This window comes from Schistocerca nitens, chromosome 1, assembly GCF_023898315.1.
Source record: "Schistocerca nitens isolate TAMUIC-IGC-003100 chromosome 1, iqSchNite1.1, whole genome shotgun sequence".
NCBI classification, from domain to species: Eukaryota; Metazoa; Arthropoda; class Insecta; order Orthoptera; family Acrididae; genus Schistocerca; species Schistocerca nitens.
The window spans coordinates 188,629,400-188,652,586 of NC_064614.1; the positions used below are offsets into that span (position 1 = coordinate 188,629,400).

The 23,187-nt window shown below is 43.7% G+C and overlaps 1 protein-coding gene across 1 annotated transcript in view; it reads left to right on the forward strand.

Annotated features, from left to right (window-relative positions):
* Positions 1-3,558: 3,558 nt before the first annotated feature.
* LOC126234944 (heterogeneous nuclear ribonucleoprotein A3 homolog 2-like) overlaps positions 3,559-23,187 on the forward strand; it is a 28,684-nt gene continuing 9,055 nt past the window's right edge. The window contains exons 1-3 of the mRNA XM_049943686.1: positions 3,559-3,662; positions 10,351-10,410; positions 21,212-21,407. Of these exons, the coding sequence (XP_049799643.1) occupies positions 3,593-3,662; positions 10,351-10,410; positions 21,212-21,407 (326 nt within the window). The 5' untranslated portion in view covers positions 3,559-3,592. The remainder of the gene's footprint in view (positions 3,663-10,350; positions 10,411-21,211; positions 21,408-23,187) is intronic.

A 23,187-nucleotide genomic window follows, 5' to 3' on the forward strand; every position in this document is an offset into this window, starting at 1 on the left:
GCACCTGCTACCGATATATAATTTTTTCTGAACTGTATGTAAATATTTGTAATTTTAATGCTTAATAAGTAAGGACAATGCTTAATAAGTAAGGACATTGCTTCACTGTATGTGTAAGTTTAGGTAGAAATCTGTTGACATTTCGTTGTATTTATCTGTGTTTATGAACGTATAGCTATGGTGTTCTTTTAATCATTGACAAAGGTCTTCTTAGGCAGTTGTGGGTTTTATTGTTGTTCTGAAGAAGGAGTAGTTATCTACGCCGAAACCTGGGTCAACACTAGGTGCTTTTTTCGCAATCGAGGCGGGTTTTTAGTTTTTAATATATTCACTTCAAACCCCATATGACCGTGCTTTCAATAACAACCGTAGGCGCCGCGCGTGATTAAATGGCTCTGAGCACTATTGGACTTAACATCTATGGTCATTAGTCCCCTAGAACTTAGAACTACTTAAACCTAACTAACCTAAGGACATCACACAACACCCAGTCATCACGAGGCAGGGAAAATCCCTGACCCCGCCGGGAATCGAACCCGGGAACCCGGGCGCGGGAAGCGAGAACGCTGCCGCACGACCACGAGCTGCGGACGCGCGCGCGATTAGCCGAGCGGTCTGAAGCGCTGCAGTCATGTACTGTGACGCTGGTCCCGGCGGAGGTTCGAGTCCTCCCTCGGGCATGGGTGTGTGTGTGTGTTTGTCCTTAGGATAATTTAGGTTAAGTAGTGTGTAAGCTTCGGGACTGATGACCTTAGCAGTTACGTCCCATAAGATTTCACACATGTTTTGAACAACCGTAGGCGGGTACTGAGTCAAATGGTTTTCGGAAGTAAAGAAATACTCCACCTACATGACTGTTCTGATGTATGGCTTTCAGGATATCGCTGAAAAAAGGAGGAGATGGGTTTTGCGGGACTGCTGTTTCCGGAATCCTGCTGGTTAGGGTGGAGAGACCTTTGTGTCCGACACAGCTCATTATGTTTGTGCTCAGAATATGTTCTAAGAATTTACAAAAGATCGATTACAACGATAGTGGACGGTAGTTGTGTAGATTGCATCATTTCTGCCACCCTACTTCTAAACGAGTGAATCTGTGTTTCCTTTCAGTATTTGGTTCGTTCGAAGGATCTTCGGTATACTAAGAGGGGCTAATCAAACCGCAAATTCTATATCTAGTCTGATAGGGATTTCATTAGGCCCTAGAGTTACGTCCAATCTTAGCGAATTCAGCTGTTTCTCAATGCCATCATCCCTCATCGGCGGACGATACACGTTCACCTACGGCGTCACACACAGGACATGTACGTTCAGGAAGAATGTTCTATCCTATCTGTGATGAAATGTACCAGACGGGTTCGAGAACTTATGCGGTCATAAATGTGCATCTATGGCTTCCCAGATAGTTTTCAATCCAGATGAGCGCAGACGAGACCCCATCGAGCAAGACGAGGGCAGCTTGCAGTCAGCTCGGAACCGTGTCCGTGGATTGCGGGCTGCGGTTGAGCAGTTGCTTCAAACCCCATATGACCGTGCTTTTGGTGCCTGGTAGAGAAAATGCAATGGCACGTATCCTCCGTCATCAAGGTGATGATAGATGTCTCTAATTCAGTTGGTCACGGGTTTATCTTATTCGTCTGTTCCTTCTGTTCCTGTATAGGAGTCGGGGAACAAGCACAGCAATTGCTTGAAAAACCGGGGAAAACAGTCTAAAATCCATACGCAAGGAAACCAGCTTGTGAAACAACGTTCGTTTATCCAGCGCTTGACACAGGAATGATCGACATCCCTAATTCGCAAGCTGGCACATGTAACCGCTCTTTAGAGAGTGGGTATTCAGAAACGAATATTAGATTAAATTCAGTAATACGAAATGACCCAAGAGGCCCCCCCCCCCCAAACAAAAAAAAAACAAGGTAGTCGTATTTCGAAATAATAGTTAGTTAAAATTTTACAAAGTGATAGATATTTGAAATAGAGTAACGCAAAGAAGCACAAAGGGAATCCAAGGAAGACATAATAGAGCTGTGTTTTGTTTTGAATATAATACATGGACCAATGCGCAGCATTGTTGGCTCTCTTGAGTCTCTGTTTTCGATGGTGCATGTTCGCAGTGTTCCGTGGTAGTCGGAAGTTAGGGATTATAAGCCTAATTAAATATCATTCTGATAACTGGATTAGATATTGAAGTGGCGGATAATAGATTATTTTGAGTTATTGGGACAGAAAATAGTTAGGCCTTATCATACTAATACCTTTGCCGACCGCTGTCAAGGCGATTCTGCTAATAAACGAGACGTGAGATATAGTGCCCGTGAAAAGACTAAATTTGTGCTGAACAGACACTGAAAGAACTCGAAACTATAATTAATATCGTGTCGTGAGAATTAAGAACCTTAGATATTGTAAAGCCAGATATTAATGGTAAAAGACAGTTTCATGGGTAATTATATCTTTGGTGATAGAAACGCGATGGAATGTGGTACGGGCTGACCGTTATTATACCGAAAGGATACACACTAGGATCATCTCCTTCTTCATTGATTCCCCAGTGCCAACTCTCATTAATTTAAGAAGTGAGTTGGGTCAATAAAACAGAGTATATACGAGAATTTCTCCGTGTTTTCTAAATCCCGAAAATGAGATAGTACACAGACAATTATATCTGTGAATATTCAAGGGTTATTGAGAAAAGCTGATCCACCTGTTACAGACAGATAATAGGATTTAACGAAGGTATATTGACTACGAAGGTAACTAAATCAAATTTTTTTGGAAACAAAAATGAGAAAAAATAGACTGGAACCCGATTGCTATGTTATTCCCGAGTAATAAATAAAATCATTGTCTTTGGATCCGTCGTGGTCGAAAGTGTATGAAATATCTCTGGGAATAGAAAACGAGATCAATTTTCAACTGATAGTTCACACAATTAGATTCACAACGTGATTCAGAGATGTTTTATGCCCGATCCACACGGCAGGGAATGGTTCTTATCTAGCCGGGACAATATACACACAAACGTTTGAGATCAGCTCCGCTGCCAGGGGAAAACGGCGAAGCGATATCTGTGCAGTCGCGACGACTGTGGGTGTGCGGGCATGCACACTACACTTTTAGTGACGGGAGTAGATCAGCAAATTCACTCCAAAATCGTGAAAAGTTGGCAGTTCTGGGCTTCAAAATGTACCAACCTTTAGCCACTAAGCCTCGCCAGGTACGCAGTAAAGCATGGGTGACTGGTGCAATACGTCTGAATGTCTCTGTTGTCTTAGATGGCTTCACACCTTACAACGCCATTATAACCGTCCCCGTTTGTTTATTTAGTGAGTAGACAGGTTGCCAAATGTTTGGTCAATGACTCTAAATAAATCTTAATACGTCAGCAAGGCTAGGGCGGCGTCATATCCAGAGAAGAGGCGGTCAAGAACCTCTGCGGTAGCCTTGTTTGCCAATTTGAGTGTGTGCGGGGCTTTACCGGCGCCGGCGCACCCACTGCTTTGGCGTCCGTCTGCCTCCTGCTGGTATAAAAGAGGGCACGCACTCAAACACGCGCCACAGTGTCGTCCGGCTCTGCTGCGTTACCCGTACCATAATGGCGGCGTGCTTCACACAGCGAGTGGTACTCCTGGCGGCTGTCTGTGCTCTTCTCAACAGTCTGTCAGGTCAGCTGCTCTCATCTGTAGCGTTTAAATACAACTCATTTTCTATTCGCATCATATGAATTTTTTCTCTGCTGCTCTTTTCATATCTTCCTGTGCCCGATATATTGACTGGAAAATGTCTATACCCTCATCGGTTGAACTTTTTCGTGTGAAAAAAAAAATCTGATGAATCGATAATATCTTTCAGACTAATACCGCATAAACAACAGTGTTTATAGTGGCGCAGTAGATTTGTCTGTGACGTCATCGTGCCAGTGTGGGCGCATATGCATAATCGTTACGGATATTAGTTTTGAGTATAGTTCTAAATTGGTGCGGTGTAGAAACATTTTTAACTCGGACGTTGATTCGGTTGCCGTTATAAAGACCTTGCGGAGCACTACTATGATACAAAGCGAGAGAATAAAAATATTCCCCGGATTATAAGTGAAAATCGGTATAAAACTGAAAGTTACGAAGTAATGAAACATGTCATCTCATATGACTCGTACATTAATATGCTCAGATTTACAGAAAACGCAAGTCAGAGGAAAGTTCTCGTCTGACGGAATCCAAAAAGCCAAAAAGGTCCAGTGCCGAACGAATGCGAGAGCTACGGCAGCGTTCGAAAGGAAACGAAAAACGAGCGCAAAGCAGTTTACACGTAGCTGGTATACAGCGGCGAATGACGGTTCAAACTTGTGATTTATCTACTCTGTAGCCATTATACTGTTCTGTGTAATCATTACACTAAAAGGACTGATAATTAAATTACATATTCATGTAAAACACTTATGATTCTATCCCGAAGTTTTCATGAAAAATCTACGACGTGGACCCGAACTGCACACACACATTGCTGTACCCTCTTAGCAATCGTCTGTGTAGAAATATGCAACCACTCTACAGACAGACTGCATTAGTTATTGTCGTATCTACATCAGACTCTGAACATCAATGTACACGGAAAGCCAACAAACACAGACAGTTACTTATAAGTCTTCCAAACATCATAAACAAGCTGCATTCAGTGCTTTCTTACGGAGAGCAGAAAAATTTCCACTTACATGTTGCAGAATATGAGACAGAAATAGTTTCATTTTTCTCACATATTTATCCTTTGCCAACTCCTTGCTGCGAGTCTATGCGAAAAGTGTATCTACGCCAATCTATTCGGAAGAGCTAAAATGTCTTGCGAACAAAACATTCAGTGCAGACAAATATTTCGCTGTAATTCAAGAGGAGGGCGGAATTTAGGTGCCATCGCGCAGTGAACTCGTAAAAGAATCGTTGAAAGGTGTGCCAAGTTACGTAAATTCGGAAAGAAATCATATCTACACAACTGTTGAAATTGTAGTAACCAGTATTTTGAGCTTGCCGGATGTAGAATTCGGAAAGCGAAAAAAATCACTCAAACCGTGAGGTACAAATGATTTCTCATGTAACAGATACTTTTACTGATTTGTCCACTTTGTACCATAATGCCAGTTACACTATGAAAAGTTTTCAGTTGCTACATAATTATAATGATTTATTCCGAAATCTTCTTGTTCATTTACTTGAGACGATTGGTAGTAATGTTTAGTTGATTTACATAGTAGGATGATAACGTTGTCCAAATGATTACGTTAAAGGGTGAAATAATAACAGAGTTTCTTAATATTTGACCCTCTGAATGAGCGTGGATTGAAGTATCAAGTTAACGGCGTTGCATATTCTACCGCCAGCTATCGACTTACGCTTACGCTCACAGAAAAAAGTACCAACGAGAAAAAAGGGAATGGTGAACACAATGACACATTTCGTATGGGGACTACAGGGACAATCAATTCACAATTCAATATAAAATTAATATTCATGCGAATAGTTTCGAAAGGAGCAGCTGGAGTCTGGAGGAAGAAGTAAACTGTTGAATTTCCAAGGAACCATTTCGTTGTCCTCTTAGAGTGATTCAACAAAAATCTTATACTTTCTGGGAGTGGTAAAAAACATTGAACTGCACTCCTTCCATATGCCTTCGCTATTACATTAAATTATTGTTCTTTTTTCCTTTCTTTTATAGTATGATAATTCATGTGTCCCTACGTCGATCGGCTTCTTATGCTGCAACACTGGATCCGGAGATGGCTGTAGAAACCGGTAGTTGTATTAATAAAATCTGTGCTTCCTATCCGATTAAATAAAAGAAGCAATAATGATTAGATCAACCACGGCGTTCCTCTAAAGAGTACTTCCATTTAATTTAATTAGTTAATTGTATTTTTTATTTTTAACCTTTATTTTCTACTCCTGTAGTTATTTTTCGTTGCTGTCCTATACATTCTGTCGGTTGGGGGAAAGGAAAATCTGCACCTTGTCCAAAGATTAGGTTTCTAGTAAGGTGAATGTTATGGAATTTATGTCAGGTACACAAACGCAGTCTTGAAACGTCGATGATTGAATAATTTCCTTCAATTGCATTACGTGGCACAAAATAACAATTCAGTAGTAATAGTTGTACAATAAAACACTACAGTAATAATACACTCCTAGAAATTGAAATAAGAACACCGTGAATTCATTGTCCCAGGAAGGGGAAACTTTATTGACACATTCCTGGGGTCAGATACATCACATGATCACACTGACAGAACCACAGGCACATAGACACAGGCAACAGAGCATGCACAATGTCGGCACTAGTACAGTGTATATCCACCTTTCGCAGCAATGCAGGCTGCTATTCTCCCATGGAGACGATCGTAGAGATGCTGGATGTAGTCCTGTGGAACGGCTTGCCATGCCATTTCCACCTGGCGCCTCAGTTGGACCAGCGTTCGTGCTGGACGTGCAGACCGCGTGAGACGACGCTTCATCCAGTCCCAAACATGCTCAATGGGGGACAGATCCGGAGATCTTGCTGGCCAGGGTAGTTGATTTACACCTTCTAGAGCACGTTGGGTGGCACGGGATACATGCGGACGTGCATTGTCCTGTTGGAACAGCAAGTTCCCTTGCCGGTCTAGGAATGGTAGAACGATGGGTTCGATGACGGTTTGGATGTACCGTGCACTATTCAGTGTCCCCTCGACGATCGCCAGTGGTGTACGGCCAGTGTAGGAGATCGCTCCCCACACCATAATGCTGGGTGTTGGCCCTGTGTGCCTCGGTCGTATGCAGTCCTGATTGTGGCGCTCACCTGCACGGCGCCAAACACGCATACGACCATCATTGGCACCAAGGCAGAAGCGACTCTCATCGCTGAAGACGACACGTCTCCATTCGTCCCTCCATTCACGCCAGTCGCGACACCACTGGAGGCGGGCTGCACGATGTTGGGGCATGAGCGGAAGACGGCCTAACGGTGTGCGGGACCGTAGCCCAGCTTCATGGAGACGGTTGCGAATGGTCCTCGCCGATACCCCAGGAGCAACAGTGTCCCTAATTTGCTGGGAAGTGGCGGTGCGGTCCCCTACGGCACTGCGTAGGATCCTACGGTCTTGGCGTGCATCCGTGCGTCGCTGCGGTCCGGTGCCAGGTCGACGGGCACGTGCACCTTCTGCCGACCACTGGCGACAACATCGATGTACTGTGGAGACCTCACGCCCCACGTGTTGAGCAATTCGGCGGTACGTCCACCCGGCCTCCCGCATGCCCACTATACGCCCTCGCTCAAAGTCCGTCAACTGCACATACGGTTCACGTCCACGCTGTCGCGGCATGCTACCAGTGTTAAAGACTGCGATGGAGCTCCGTATGCCACGGCAAACTGGCTGACACTGACGGCGGCGGTGCACAAATGCTGCGCAGCTAGCGCCATTCGACGGCCAACACCGCGGTTCCTGGTGTGTCCGCTGTGCCGTGCGTGTGATCATTGCTTGTACAGCCCTCTCGCAGTGTCCGGAGCAAGTATGGTGGGTCTGACACACCGGTGTCAATGTGTTCTTTTTTCCATTTCCAGGAGTGTAGTTAATTTTTTTGTACCAAAGGCGAAATGGCAGGTGAATGGAATACGTTAATTACTTTTACAATATCAAAGGTTGATAAGTATTTTTTTTAATATGATGAAAGTTTTATCACTTCACATGTCAAAGAAACTGGTATAGGCAATCGTATTCAAATACAGAGGTATGTAATCAGGCAAAATACGGCGCTGCAGTCGGCAACGCCTATGTAAGACAGGTGTCTGGCGCAGTTTTAGATCGGTTACTGATGCTAGAATGGCAGGTTATCAAGATTTAAGTGAGTTTGAAAGTGGTGTTATAGTCGCCATACGAGCGATGGGACACAACATCTCCGAGGTAGCGATGAAGTTGGGATTTTCCCGAATGACCATTTCACGAGTGTATCGTGAGCATCAGGAATCTGGTAAAATATCTAATCTCCGACATCCCTGTGGCCGGAAAAAGATTCTGCAAGAACGGAATCAACGACGACTGAAGAGAATCGTTCAACGTGACAGAAATGCAACCCTTTCCCAAATTGCTGCAAATTTCAGTGCTGGACCATCAACAAGTGTCAGCGTGTGAAACATTCAATGAAACATCATCGATACGGGCTTTCGGAGCCCAAGGCCCACTCGTGTACCCTTGATGACTGCACGGCGCAAAGCCATACGTCTCGAATGGGCCCGTCAAGACCGACATTGGACTATCAATGACTGGAAACATGTTGCCTAGTCGGACGAGTCTCGTTTCAAATTGTATGGACCGGATGGACGTGTACGGGTATGGAGCAACCTCATGAATCCATGGACCCAGCCTGTCAGCAGGGGTCTGTTAAAGATGGTGGAGGGTGCAGTTAGAGTGATGTAGGGCCCCTGATACGTCTAGATACGACTCAGACAGGTGACAAGTACGTAAGCATCCTGTCTGATCACCTGCATCCATTCATGTCCATTGAGCATTCCGACGGACTTGGGTAATTCCTGCAGGACAATGCGCCACCCCACACGTCCAGAGTTGCTTCACAGTGGCTCCAGGAACACTCTTCTGAGTTTAAACACTTCCGCTGGCCACCGAACTCCCCAGACATGAACATTACTGAGCATATCTGGTATGCCTTGCAACGTGCTGTTCAGAAGAGATCTCCAACCCCTCGTACTCTTGTGGATTTATGGACAGTCCTGCAGCATTCATGGTATCAGTTCCATCCAGCACTACTTCAGACGTAGTCAAGTCCATGCCAAGTCCTGCTTCAGCACTTCTGCGTGCTCTCGGAGGCCCTACACGATATGAGCAGGTGTACCAGTTTCTTTGGCTCTTCAGTGTATACGCATTTTTGTATGGACGAATATTTCCTACAATATAAAGCCGGAAATACGACTGAGAGTAGACTTTCTTTGTACTGAAAACTGAAGTAACAACTACAATATCACAGACCTGCTTCCATAGCCATGCTCAGTAATGCTTGTACGGCTGGTGGCGCTCGATTGGAGGTAAACAGGTTCGAATTTCGGTGCTGGAAAATTTTGCGGCAAGTTAAAGAGATGTGATGGCGTGAAGTTCCTAATCAACTGCCTTCGCGTCTATACCTTCCATTAAGTTGCAGACCTCTCCACAGTGTCACATGAAGTAAGTGTATGTGACACTGTGGACGACGATCCATCCTGTGGATGAGCTAGTTAAGCCTGGAGGCTCCCTTAAAGCTATTAGAAAGGAGTAGTGTACGTGCCAGCATCGGATTTCACCCTCCCCCTTCCCTTCATCCGTAACAAAGCAAACCTAACACTACACTTTAAAGGTACTCATCACAGACATCCACAAAACACAGACAGTGCATAACGGGACAAAGGAAAACATTGGAGAACCACCTCTAGCTCGTAGGACCTTGTCTAGAATGGCAATGCAGGGTTTCTGTACTTGTTGCCCTCTCCGGTGAGTAAGGAACTACTCTGACCTAGAATGATTGCAGAATGACTCTCTAGGTCTGGAAAATAAGTCCGTAAGATGATATTGCTAATAAGGAAGGTGTTAATATTTTTGTGATGTAAAGTTTAGCTAGAAACCAACTGTGGCTGGCAGAATTAAAAATTAGCAGCTGCATAACTGTCTTAAATTTAATAGACTATTAATTTTTAATTACTGCTGCTATTAAAACGTACAGAGTATAAGGTCGTGGTGCACAAAACTCTTCTGTTCCCAACGTTTCGTCCAGAACTGCGCTGGACATCTGCAGACTCAACGGAGGAGCGAAACGTGTGCTTCAGAGCAACAGCTCTGAAGATGTCCAGCGGAGTTCTGGACGAAACGTTAGGAACAGAAGAGTTTTGTGGACTTCGACTTTATACCCCGAAAAGTTTACCAGCACCAATGCCAACTGGTCGTGAAAGCTTTCGTTCTGTCAACTTTTAGTTAGTTTCTGTCTTTCACTTGTTTTTGCTGCATTAGATTTGACAAGATAACACCATAGATATGTTTTCGCATTAAAAAGTCTGTCAGCAAGGTTGTAGTTCAGGACAGAGTAATGGTTCTGCTGAGCTTGAATGAAAGGACTGCATATGGTACCCTTGTAAAGGAACACACTTGTTGTCATCCGAGTTATGTGAACTAGGAATTCACAAACAAATTTACATACAACAACATTCGAACTATTTAGATAATGTGCCTTTTTATTTGATTAGTAGTATTCATATGTGTAGCCTGTTGTGTCACACAAGAGTTGTAATTTACCTTGAAATATATTTGTTTGTTGACAGCGCTTCTGAAATAAAAGTACTTCTCTGTTTCAGCTGCCATAGACTACCATGGACCCTTACTCTCGAAATTAGCTGCTGCCGAGCAACTGGGTGGTAAGTATGAGCAGAATCGCATTTTTCAGTGAATAGGGAAACAATGTTTAACAAACACACTCACACGTATATTAAATAATTGAAATAGTATTTAACATAATTTTTAATAGGTCGTATATTCACTATCTGATTAACGTGATTTGAAATCTATTGCCTTAGTAATACATGTTTGCATCATTGAAAATAATTTGTCGAGAGTCTTGCTACTCATCTTACCATAGCCTTTAAGAGTATACAGCAAGGACTGAAATAATCAGTCGTTGAAAGATGCTGGTAGCCGTAAATGTAGGAGACAATGTAGCATGTAGATCTCTCAGCTTTGTCAATAAATCATTGAGATTGGTTAACAAGCTGAGAGCTGCATGTTCCTCCATTCATGTTCATGTAATGAATGGAAATTAACCTCGTGTTAACCTGTTTCTAAAAATTGTGCATCTACTGGGTGAATATATGGCTAAAATGTTGCAGAAATACAGGAATGCTGCTGATAAGTTTCCTTAACAGTTCTGATTGCAAATATTGCATAAATCGCATCATATCTTAAGATTACTTCACATGAGAGTTAATTACTAGGGAAATATTCTCACAGAAATTATGTATCAACAATCGCTCCATACAGTAGGCGTTATCAAACAAACCTGATTAAATTAGTATTGTATTTTTTTTAATAATTTTAACAGTAGTGAAGATTAAATATTTTTTCATTTGTGTGGCCATATTGTCGGTCGTTACTTTTCAATTCCTGAGGGCATTTTCGTTCTGTTTTTTACATCTTTAATTAGCTCCTTTGAGTGGTACCTCAGAGTGGTTTCGTTATGAATAGAATAGGTCGTATCTATTTGCATAGTTATATTAAGCGCTGGCAATACTGATTTAGAACTGTGATCGTTTCCTAACGCCACTGAATTGTGAGGCCCATTACTAACTTTTTTGTCAGCTAAGAACGAAAGAAGTTTCGTTCAGTGTACAACTTTCTTTGTAGCTACACTCTCACAATGTTTTAACAGACATTCTGTTTCTCCACTTTTGGTCTGTTGCAGTCGTGTTGCAAAATGTAGCTGTTTTTTAGTCACTAAAGCGAATTACGTCGAATAGAACCAGATGTGAGAGCTGAACGCCATCTGCGAACAACCTTCCTTAGTCACGGGACAACCTCAAGAAACGTCAACGATTTTCAGTACTTGCCAAAGACACGTGTGGTTCTATAGCAGCCGATCTGAATCTGCGTTGAGTGATCGAAAATGAAATTTCCACGTAAGACAATACTAATGTCTTTTGACATGCTAAGCTATAGCGCCCACATTGAAAGAATATTTTCCATGAGCATCACGACATCTATTCCTTCTTTCATTTCGGAGATGTTGGAGGGAGGAATAAAAAAATTGGGGAGATTGCATGTTAATTCTTCTGTTTCACATTTACGTAGAAAACACTACACTGATGTTAGTCAGACATACTCAATAACTGACGTTAGTCAAGAGATTTTTCAATCAAATAAATGTGTCATGTAATATAACTGTAATGATTAGATTGGAACGTAGTTCGTAATTTGTATGATATGGTACTGTGTCTTTCATCTGACTCGCGTCGTTTCTATAAGGCATTCATGACTAATTTGTTATTTATTACTTTTATGGTTTTTAAATCAGTGAATGAATTACCCTTGTGGTGTGTGGGTAATATTATTGTGCCTTCTATCCATCTTATTAACCTTCCAAACAATTTTGATATATGACTTTAGTTCCGCCTTAGCAAGTGCATTAATTGACTCACTGTAGGAAACTGTTCTTTAATCTATTTCAGTAAACTTGAGTGGGAAACCTAAAAATGAATTACTAATAATTATAAACTCTCTATCATTTGCACGTGAATGACTGAATGTAGGGTTTTATGAAATCCACGGTCAAGAATAAACGGAATGATGTTCTTTGCGCCACATAGACATTACAACTTGTTGAGGTTAATTTGGACATAATACAGTTTTAATTGCTATTTAATCATTAGAAATGTAACTACTACTCTCTTCAACTTCCGACCGTGAAGCGTGTGTACACAAGAGTTGTTGGGTCCAGTGCTGTTCTGCAAGCGTCGTTCTCGTGCGCGTGCTAATAGTGCGACTGGCGCAATATGTTTGTTAACGAAATTAACAGCACCAACACCAATTAGACTCTCTCAAATAAAATTTGGCCACACTGAACTGTTTCCATTCGTGTGTGTGTGTCAGACACACTTGAAATCATCGTCAGACTTAGCCTTTGTAAGCAATAGGCTTGCGAGATGCTTGCCGTTTCAGCCAGAGGCTGAGTGAGACTTGTTCGCAGAAAGTGACGTCACTTGCCTTCCCGTTGATGTATATTAGATTCGCTTGCACAATTCTGAAACGTGTGGCACAACAAAAGCTCTTCCACCGTAGTTCCGAAACCGTGGCTACCGAGCCGTTCCTAACGACTCCCACGCCATATTACCTGAGACTACTAATCATTCTGATGTGTCTGGAAGGTCTCTGTGAAATACATTACGTCATACACTCGGCGTTAAAATTAATTTCTTTGTTACATTTAAAGATTATTATATTATTTTTTTAAATAAAATACTTAGATGTCAACGAACACAGTCTTGCCTCAAAATGAAACAACTATTTATCTTCTCCATCTATATGTTCAAAGACGTTTACATTTGGTATCAGTTTGAAGATGCTGGAACATATATTGAACATTCACCAGCAGTAAGACAATTTCCTTGATATCTCGAAGTTATTTCCCCCTTCACCGCTGTTATCCTGCAATTGAAAGGCCGAAAGGCTCAGAGAGTAAAAGTTTCCAGTAGCATTGTACCTACAGTTCATGATGTTTCCACTTGTGTTAATAGGCAACGCCAGAAACTTCTAAGAAAATAATATACAAATATCATACAAATTATATCCTTTCAGTTCAGTACATAGTAGATACTTATTACGAAGTTGTACCATTAGTATGTTAGGCAATTAGGAAACATATTTTTTCAATTATTTTGAACATTCGTTTGTAAGACATTGCGCTGCCTTTCCACTACCATTCCCTCTCTTTCGAAACCAACTTGTCGCGGTATGTGATGCTTTTCGTCCAACTTCAACTGTCTCTTTGGTCAAGATACCAAATCAGTTCTCACCTGCCATGCTGAGAGGCCAAACTTGGACATCTGACTGTCTCTTTTAGTCAAGTCCTTGTCTCCTGCCCTGTAACCTTTTCAAGAATATTAATCTAGCCAACTGAAATAACATCATCCGATTCACCTGTAGCAACACATTATTAAGTGGAACCATAGTAAACAGGTAAACAACGTCCGGCTCGACAATTGTGTCATTTAGTTTCCTGGTTAAGTACGCCGAGTTCTTGATGTGAGAGCACCATGGGCCAACGTCCGGCCGTAGTAGCATTTTCAGGATTGAGAATCGAGCACAAGGGCAAACCAATCACACTGACCACCTATTCGATTAACAGGTTGCTGACAACAAGGGCGTTGTTTGCTGATTGGATTCCAACACTTAAGAGAAGATCTAGAGGCCGACCTCATGTAAGGCAGCAGATGCCATGAGGTAGGAAGCTTGCAGGAGCAATATGACTACATTTGGCTGAATCAATGAAGCGTGCTGAAGTCTGGATAACATCTTCGTTCAGAAGTGGATTTCAAATCTATGATGTTCACTAAAATGATATACAGTAATGCAGGAAATTTATAATGTAGTTTTGTTTCTGTTTAATTTCTAATATTACCAGGAGGTAGAACTAAGCTCCTAAATTTCCTCACAGTACCCAAGAAGGTAGGTTAGCGAATAGGTACTGTTTTGCTATCATTATAACAAATTCATAAGTACAGTTTGTACAAATGTTTCGTGGAAGCCTGACAACCGTGTTTCACTTGTCACTTTGTCAAAACATCACCTAACCTTCTCATAACAGTAATGATTTCTTTTCAGAAAGTAGGTCTAGCTAGGTTTACTCATGGATGAACACACCCACTATAGTCTACATTTTGTGAAACTCAAACTTGCCAGTAACTCACAATATACCATTACTTTACGACCTAAATGTCAGGTCATTGGTTTTAAAAGACAGTTATTCCGCAATTTTCTTTCTTTGCATTGGATACTCAAACGCTTTGGACGACATGAAGTGGGGAAGTATGTGTGTAAACTCCCACTTTTTTAACGAGACGACTTACTTGAGATTGTCAGCCGACCTACCTTGCTGGGTAGCTTGCTTCTGCAACCTCCTTTTCCCTTCTTCTCCGAAGTATATTTGCGAGGAACAGGAATTTCTCAAGACCCTTTGTACTTATAAAAAATAAGCAGACGCACGTAGTTTCTTTTGCTTCAGTTAACGATGTATATTCAAACATCAAAAGTTTTACAAATCTCATAAACAAACACTGTCAAGTAAGTCTCCTCGCGTATACAAAGGATAGAAACAAAGTTCTCTTATACATAAGCGAAAGTTGGCTTAAAAACCAAGTCCATTCTCTTACTGAATCGGAATACACGCCTTATCCTCTCCAAGACGAGCATCCACTTAACAATATTTCAACTGTTCTTCCTTTTTTTCTTCAGTACAATAGCGTCCGCCCCCGGTAGCTGAGTGATCAGCGCGACAGACTGTCAATCCTAAGAGCCCGGGTTCGATTCCCGGCTGGATCAGAGATTTTCTCCGATTGTCCTAATCATCATCATTTCATCTCCATCGACGCGCGAGTCGCCGAAGTGGCGTCAAATCGAAAGACTTGCACCAGGCGAGCGGTCTACTCGACGGGAGGCCCTCGTCGCACATTATTATTATAGTACAATAGTCAAAGTTATAAAACAGTACGGAATAACACAGAAGTTCCTCGAGTCTGACGTATTCTTTCATTACAATTCTATGGCGCGACCGGCAAACACTTGTCGGTGCCGTTCGACCGCCGTGTCTACAGTCTTCTTACTACAAACATCGGATCTGCACACACAGACAGGCGACGCGCAGTAGATAGGCATTCTCACACTTAAATTTAAAATATCGTGTGTTCGAGACGGTCGAAGGCCGAGTAGTTCTAGAATTTACGCAGAAATTCCCGAAACACTACAATACAAGAAATATTAATCAGTGACATTTTAGAACTGTTATACAGGACTTCAAGAATATGCTAGATGTCATTTAGCTACGTCACTATTTTGCAGTTCGCTTCGAAGTGCTTGGAAGAAGGTCCACAGACACACCTTGAAACTATTTCTCGACCGTTACACTCAGCACTTGGGAAAAATAAACATTTAAATCTACCAAGGCGAGCTCAGATCTCTCCTATTTTATTCCTATGGTTATTTCTCTCGGTTACGAGTGGGACAAGTTAAACCACCGAAACATGCACTATTGGTCGCTTGAGAACCCCTGTTGCTTTGTCAGGCGCAACATCAGCACCCATGGAGTGTAAGCGTGTTGTGTGAGATAGTGAAACATCAGCGCACAAACCCGGTTTTTATGGACGGAACACTCAAAGTGCACAAGTATCGCAGCCTCCTAGCAGACCATCTTCCATGGATGCTAGAAGGCGTTGCTCTGCAGATTAGGAGGAACCTGTGCTAAAAATATGATGACTTTCCAGCTCTTAGGGCACGAAGTACCACAGCATGTGTTCACGAACTCTTTCAGAAACGTTGGATTGGAAGCAGAGACTCTGTACATTGACCGGCCCGTTATCCAGATATGACACCTGTAGACCTTTTTTCCTGTGGGGACAGCTGAAAGACGCTATCTAGACGGACATACCAACTACGCCCGATGACACGCAACGACGTATTACTGCAGCCTGCTCGGACATCTCCGCTGAAATTCTAGCACTTGAGGCGAAGTGGTTGACGTCTATTGTGATATCGTGCCGCATACACAGTACAAGAACGAAGTGCATTTTTCCTACACTCTCATACACGACGAGCATGTAGGTTAGTTATGTGTTGGTAAATCTCATCGTCCATTCACGACCTACTGCTTAGACTGTCAGACACTAACTGACTTGCAAGTCACAGTACACACAAAGATCACACAAGCACACTGTGAGCAAACACAATAACTTTGTACTTAGTAACTATTATGTTTTGCTAGTTGTTGTTAGAAAAACCTTTATTCAGTCGGTTGTCGAAATTTTGAAATAAAAGTTATTGTGGAAGTCGCGTAGCAAATATTTCGCATAAAACGCTGTTGCGACATAGGCAAAGATCAATTGTGGAAACTAAGCCACCGCATATTGCAAATAATGTTATTAAAGAATACGGCCGACTGACTACATCAAATAAGAGGGCACGTAATTCACGAATGAGTGGCAAAAAAAAGCGTTACTACTGTGTAGGAAATATACACTCCTGGAAATTGAAATAAGAACACCGTGAATTCATTGTCCCAGGAAGGGGAAACTTTATTGACACATTCCTGGGGTCAGATACATCACATGATCACACTGACAGAACCACAGGCACATAGACACAGGCAACAGAGCATGCACAATGTCGGCACTAGTACAGTGTATATCCACCTTTCGCAGCAATGCAGGCTGCTATTCTCCCATGGAGACGATCGTAGAGATGCTGCATGTAGTCCTGTGGAACGGCTTGCCATGCCATTTCCACCTGGCGCCTCAGTTGGACCAGCGTTCGTGCTGGACGTGCAGACCGCGTGAGACGACGCTTCATCCAGTCCCAAACATGCTCAATGGGGGACAGATCCGGAGATCTTGCTGGCCAGGGTAGTTGACTTACACCTTCTAGAGCACGTTGGGTGGCACGGGATACATGCGGACGTGCATTGTCCTGTTGGAACAGCAAGTTCCTTTGCCGGTCTAGGAATGGTAGAACGATGGGTGCGATGACGGTTTGGATGTACCGTGCACTATTCAGTGTCCCCTCGACGATCACCAGTGGTGTACGGCCAGTGTAGGAGATCGCTCCCCACACCATGATGCCGGGTGTTGGCCCTGTGTGCCTCGGTCGTATGCAGTCCTGATTGTGGCGCTCACCTGCACGGCGCCAAACGCGCATACGACCATCATTGGCACCAAGGCAGAAGCGACTCTCATCGCTGAAGACGACACGTCTCCATTCGTCCCTCCATTCACGCCTGTCGCGACACCACTGGAGGCGGGCTGCACGATGTTGGGGCGTGAGCGGAAGACGGCCTAACGGTGTGCGGGACCGTAGCCCAGCTTCATGGAGACGGTTGCGAATGGTCCTCGCCGATACCTCACGAGCAACAGTGTCCCTAATTTGCTGGGAAGTGGCGGTGCGGTCCCCTACGGCACTGCGTAGGATCCTACGGTCTTGGCGTGCATCCGTGCGTCGCTGCGGTCCGGTCCCAGGTCGACGGGCACGTGCACCTGCCGCCGACCACTGGCGACAACATCGATGTACTGTGGAGACCTCACGCCCCACGTGTTGAGCAATTCGGCGGTACGTCCACCCGGCCTCCCGCATGCCCACTATACGCCCTCGCTCAAAGTCCGTCAACTGCACATACGGTTCACGTCCACGCTGTCGCGGCATGCTACCAGTGTTAAAGACTGCGATGGAGCTCCGTATGCCACGGCAAACTGGCTCACACTGACGGCGGCGGTGCACAAATGCTGCGCAGCTAGCGCCATTCAACGGCCAACACCGCGGTTCCTGGTGTGTCCGCTGTGCCGTGCGTGTGATCATTGCTTGTACAGCCCTCTCGCAGTGTCCGGAGCAAGTATGGTGGGTCTGACACACCGGTGTCAATGTGTTCTTTTTTCCATTTCCAGGAGTGTAGTTACGCTTGTACACATTCAGATGTATGCGAACATACGAACGGGATAAAGGCACGTACATTTTGAGTGTAATCATCCCCCGTGACCTTGATAAAAAGAATTACAGTTAAATGCATTTATTCATTCTAGAACGTAAATGTGTGGACTTCGAAATTAAATTAAAAGAAAGATTGCAGGTTCTGAATGTCGCGGCAAGTATATTGCAACTGACGGTAGCGGCCACGAAAGGAAAAAGAAGAACACGTTCACGTACCTCTATTGTTGGGGAAGCGTCACCGTGAAGATCGTCGCCTCCATCTAAATTCTCTGCATAAAATTAAAATAATAGTAATAATTTTCCAGAGTTTCAGGAGATGGGACCCATGCTAACACAAAAGACGAAATCGCTCTGCTTCAAAATCACTTTCATTATTTAACCCAATTTTATCTGTAAGAAATGGCACAACACGTCTTAACACTAGGACAGGATAACAGCGAAAGGTAACTTATTCTAAAACTGATAAACGAAGAACGTAAAGCTTCCTTTGTTCAGCAAATGCTTCACGCAATAACCTCTGGTAGTTGAACCAGTATCTATATATTCATAAAAAAATTTATATAATTCCTATACAAGCTCGCACTAGAATCTTGCAGCAAACACCACTGGCCTTCTAATTTAACCTAATTTTAGTCTATTAATGTCAGAAGGCATTGTTCCATTTAAAAAAGTGTATTTGTGCACAAAAGCACATTTTCTAAGAATTATTACAATCTCATTATAATAAAACGAGCCCATGATGGCCAAGCCATTCCGTGAAATCCACACATCAACAGCGTTTTCCATTTCCGCAATATTTTCTGTGGAAGTTTTAGGTGATTCGCCCTATATATATTACAGAAAATCCACCAATATTTCTGATCATTGAAAGTGTTGATTAAACAGTTAATAAGATGATCCTATGAAAAGGCAAGTTGCTACTCACCATACAGCGGAGATGCTGAGTCGCAAACAGGGGAAACAAGAAGACTGTCACAAATAAGCTTTCGGCCAGTAAGGCCTTCATCAAAAGTAGACGACAGACACTCACACACAACACGCACACCCACACCCACACACTGACGCAAACGCAGCTAACACAAACATGACAGCAGTCTCTGGCAACTGCAGCATCTCCGCCATACGGTGAATAGCAACTTCCCTTTTCATTAAATTGTTGCAGTCCATCTTGGATTTTCTGTTGATTGAGTTAGTTAGATGAATCAACCATAGTGGAAGGCATTATAGTTTCCTTCCAATAAAATTTGGTGAGAGCTACGATACGAGCCAGTATTTCAAGAATTTTTGTGCTATCGTTTCGTTATCACATAGAGTTGAGGTTGAGTCGCTTGGGAGGAGAAAGATGCCCCTCTTGTCGGCAAATAAGATTTAAAAAAAATGATGAACTGTGAGTGCTACTCAACAAACACTGCATCTCTGTGGATTGTCCTGTCGAAAACTGCAAGCGTGTTTTATCGTGTATTATACAATAAACAGGCGGGTGAGGACCACTTTGTCCCTACATCTACATCTACATACATACTCCGCAATCCACCATACGGTGCGTGGCGGAGGGTACCTCGTTCCACAACTAGCATCTTCTCTCCCTGTTCCACTCCCAAACAGAACGAGGCAAAAATGACTGCCTATATGCCTCTGTAGGAGCTCTAATCTCTCTTATCTTATCTTTGTGGTCTTTCCGCGAAATGTAAGTTGGCGGCAGTAAAATTGTACCGCAGTCAGCCGCAAATGCTGGTTCTCTAAATTTCCTCAGTAGCGATTCATGAAAAGAACGCCTCCTTTCCTCTAAAGACTCCCACCCGAGTTCCTGAAGCATTTCCGTAACACTCGCGTGTTGATCAAACCTACCAGTAACAAATCTAGCAGCCCGCCTCTGAATTGCCTCTATGTCCTCCCTCTATCCGATCTGATAGGGATCCCAAACGCTCGAGCAGTACTCAAGAATAGGTCGTATTAGTGTTTTATAAGCGGTCTCTTATACAGATGAACCACATCTTCCTAAAATTCTACCAATGAACCGAAGACGACTATCCGCCTTCCCCACAACTGCCATAACATGCTTGTCCCACTTCATATCGCTCTGCAATTTTACGCCCAAATATTTAATCGACGTGACTGTGTAAAGCGCTACATTACTAACGGAGTACTCAAACATTACGGGATTCTTTTTCTTATTCATCTGCATTAATTTACATTTATCTATATTTGGAGTTAACTGCCATTCTTTACACCAATCACGAATCCTGTCCAAGTCATCTTGTATCCTCCTCCAGTCACTCAACGACGACACCTTTCCGTACACCACAGCATCATCAGCAAACAGCCGCACATTGTTATCCACCCTATCCAAAAGGTCATTTATGTAGATAGAAAACAACAGCGGACCTACCACACTTCCCTGGGGCACTCCAGATGATACCCTCACCTCCAATGAACACTCACCATCGAGAACAACGTACTGGGTTCTATTACTTAAGAAGTCTTCGAACCACTCACATATTTCGGAACCAATTCCATATGTTCGTACCTTAGTTAGGAGTCTGCCGTGGGGCACCGAGTCAAACGCTTTCCGGAAGTCAAGGAATATGTCGTCCCTCTGATACCCTCGACTGAGGTTCCAAGGAAATGCGCCACGGTCAACTGACTTCCGCTTGTTGCTTGTCATTTCCGACAACTGTGTCTCGCACACATGGATCACCATCTTCTTTAGCCATCGTAGCACAGCCTGTGTTATCTTCCTGGCAAGATGCATTCGCTGTTGTCAACTACCTCGTTCCTCTTGATCCCACTGTGTCCAGGTACCCAGCAGAAAACCGCCACTTTCTCCTGGCCTTGCTGGACTGCCGCCTCGTACCATCTGGACTCCCTTATCTAATTGAGCTGCCACAGCTGCATGAGCTGCCTCAGCTGCTGGATTTGGGCTGCGTGGCTGGCCGGACACCAGACTGGCCTGAGCTGAAGCTCCGTTGTTTGTGTTCGCAGAAGGGGCACCCCGAGCTCCTCGGGCGGCCTTTGGCCCACCGTACGGGGGCGGCTTCGGCGGCGGTCGTCACCACCCGGGCTTCGGAGGCGGCTTCCACCAGCCCGGCTGCGTTCTCTGCGGCGGCGGAAGACCCGGCGGCATCTCTGGCTCCTTCAGCAAGTCCAGCAGCAGCTCCTCCAGTGGATCTATCAACTTGTACGTACCAATACATGCCTGGTAGAGGATAACCGAGATTAATATACAGGGTGGTCCATTGATCGTGACAGGGCCAAATATATCACGAAATAAGCGTCAAACGAAAAACTACAAAGAACGAAACTTCTCTAGCTTGAAGGGGGAAACCAGATGGCGCTGTGGTTGCCCCGCTAGATGGCGCTGCCATAGGTCAAACGGATACGGGCTGCGTTTTTTAAAATAGGAACCCCCATTTTTTATTACATATTCGTGTTCTACTAAACAAATATGAATGTTTTAGTTGGACCACTTCTTTCGCTTTGTGATAGATGGCGCTGTAATAGTCACAAACATATGGCTCACAATTTTAGACGAACAGTTGGTAACTGGTAGGTTTTTTAAATTAAAATACAGAACGTAGGTACGTTTGTACATTTTATTTCGGTTGTTCCAATGTGATACATGTACCTTTGTGAACTTATCATTTCTGAGAACGCGTGCTGTTACTACCTGTAAATACCACATTAATGCAATAAATGCTCAAAACGATGTCCGTCAACCTCAATGCATTTGGCAATACGTGTAACGACATTCCTTTCAACAGCGAGTAGTTTGCCTTCCGTAAAGTTCGCACATGCATTGACAATGCACTGACGCATGTCGTCAGGCGTTGTCGGCGGATCATGATGGCAAATATCCTTCAACTTTCCCCGCAGAAAGAAATCCGGGGACGTCAGATCCGGTGAACGTGCGTGCCATGGTATGGTGCTTCGACCACCAATCACCCTGTCATGAAATATGCTATTCAGTACCGCTTCAACCGCACGCGAGATATGTGCTGGACATCCATCATGTTGGAAGTACATCGCCGTTCTGTCATGCAGTGAAACATCTTATAGTAACATTGGTAGAAGATTACGTAGTAAATCAGCATACACTGCACCATTTAGAGTGTCATCGATTAAATGGGGACAATGATTCTTCCTCCCCTAAAGCCGCACCATACATTAACCCGCCAAGGTCGCTGATGTTCCACTTGTCGCAGCCATCGTGGATTTTCCGTTGCCCAATAGTGCATATTATGCCGGTTTACGTTAGCGCTGTTGGTGAATGACGCTTCATCGCTAAATAGAACGCGTGCAAAAAATCTGTCATCGTCCCGTAATTTCTCTTGTGCCCAGTGGCAGAACTGTACACGACGTTCAAAGTCGTCGCCATGCAATTCCTGGTGCATAGAAATATGGTACGGGTGCAATCGACGTTTATATAGCATTCTCAACACCGATGTTTTTGAGATTCCGATTCGCGCACAATTTGTTTGCTACTGATGTGCGGATTAGCCGCGACAGCAGCTAAAACACCTACTTGGGCATTATCATTTGTTGCAGGTCGTGGTTGACGTTTCACATATGAGTGAACACTTATTGTTTGCCGGCCGGTGTGGCCGTGCGGTTAAAGGCGCTTCAGTCTGGAACCGCGTGACCGCTACGGTCGCAGGTTCGAATCCTGCCTCGGGCATGGATGTGTGTGATGTCCTTAGGTTAGTTAGGTTTAATTAGTTCTAAGTTCTAGGCGACTGATGACCTCAGAAGTTAAGTCGCATAGTGCTCAGAGCCATTTGAACTTATTGTTTCCTTAAATAACGTAACTATCCGGCGAACGGTCCGGACACTTGGATGATGTCGTCCAGGATACGGAGCAGCATACATAGCACAGGCCCGTTGGGCATTTTGATCACAATAGCAATACATCAACACGATATCGACCTTTTCCGCAATTGGAAAACGGTCCATTTTTACAC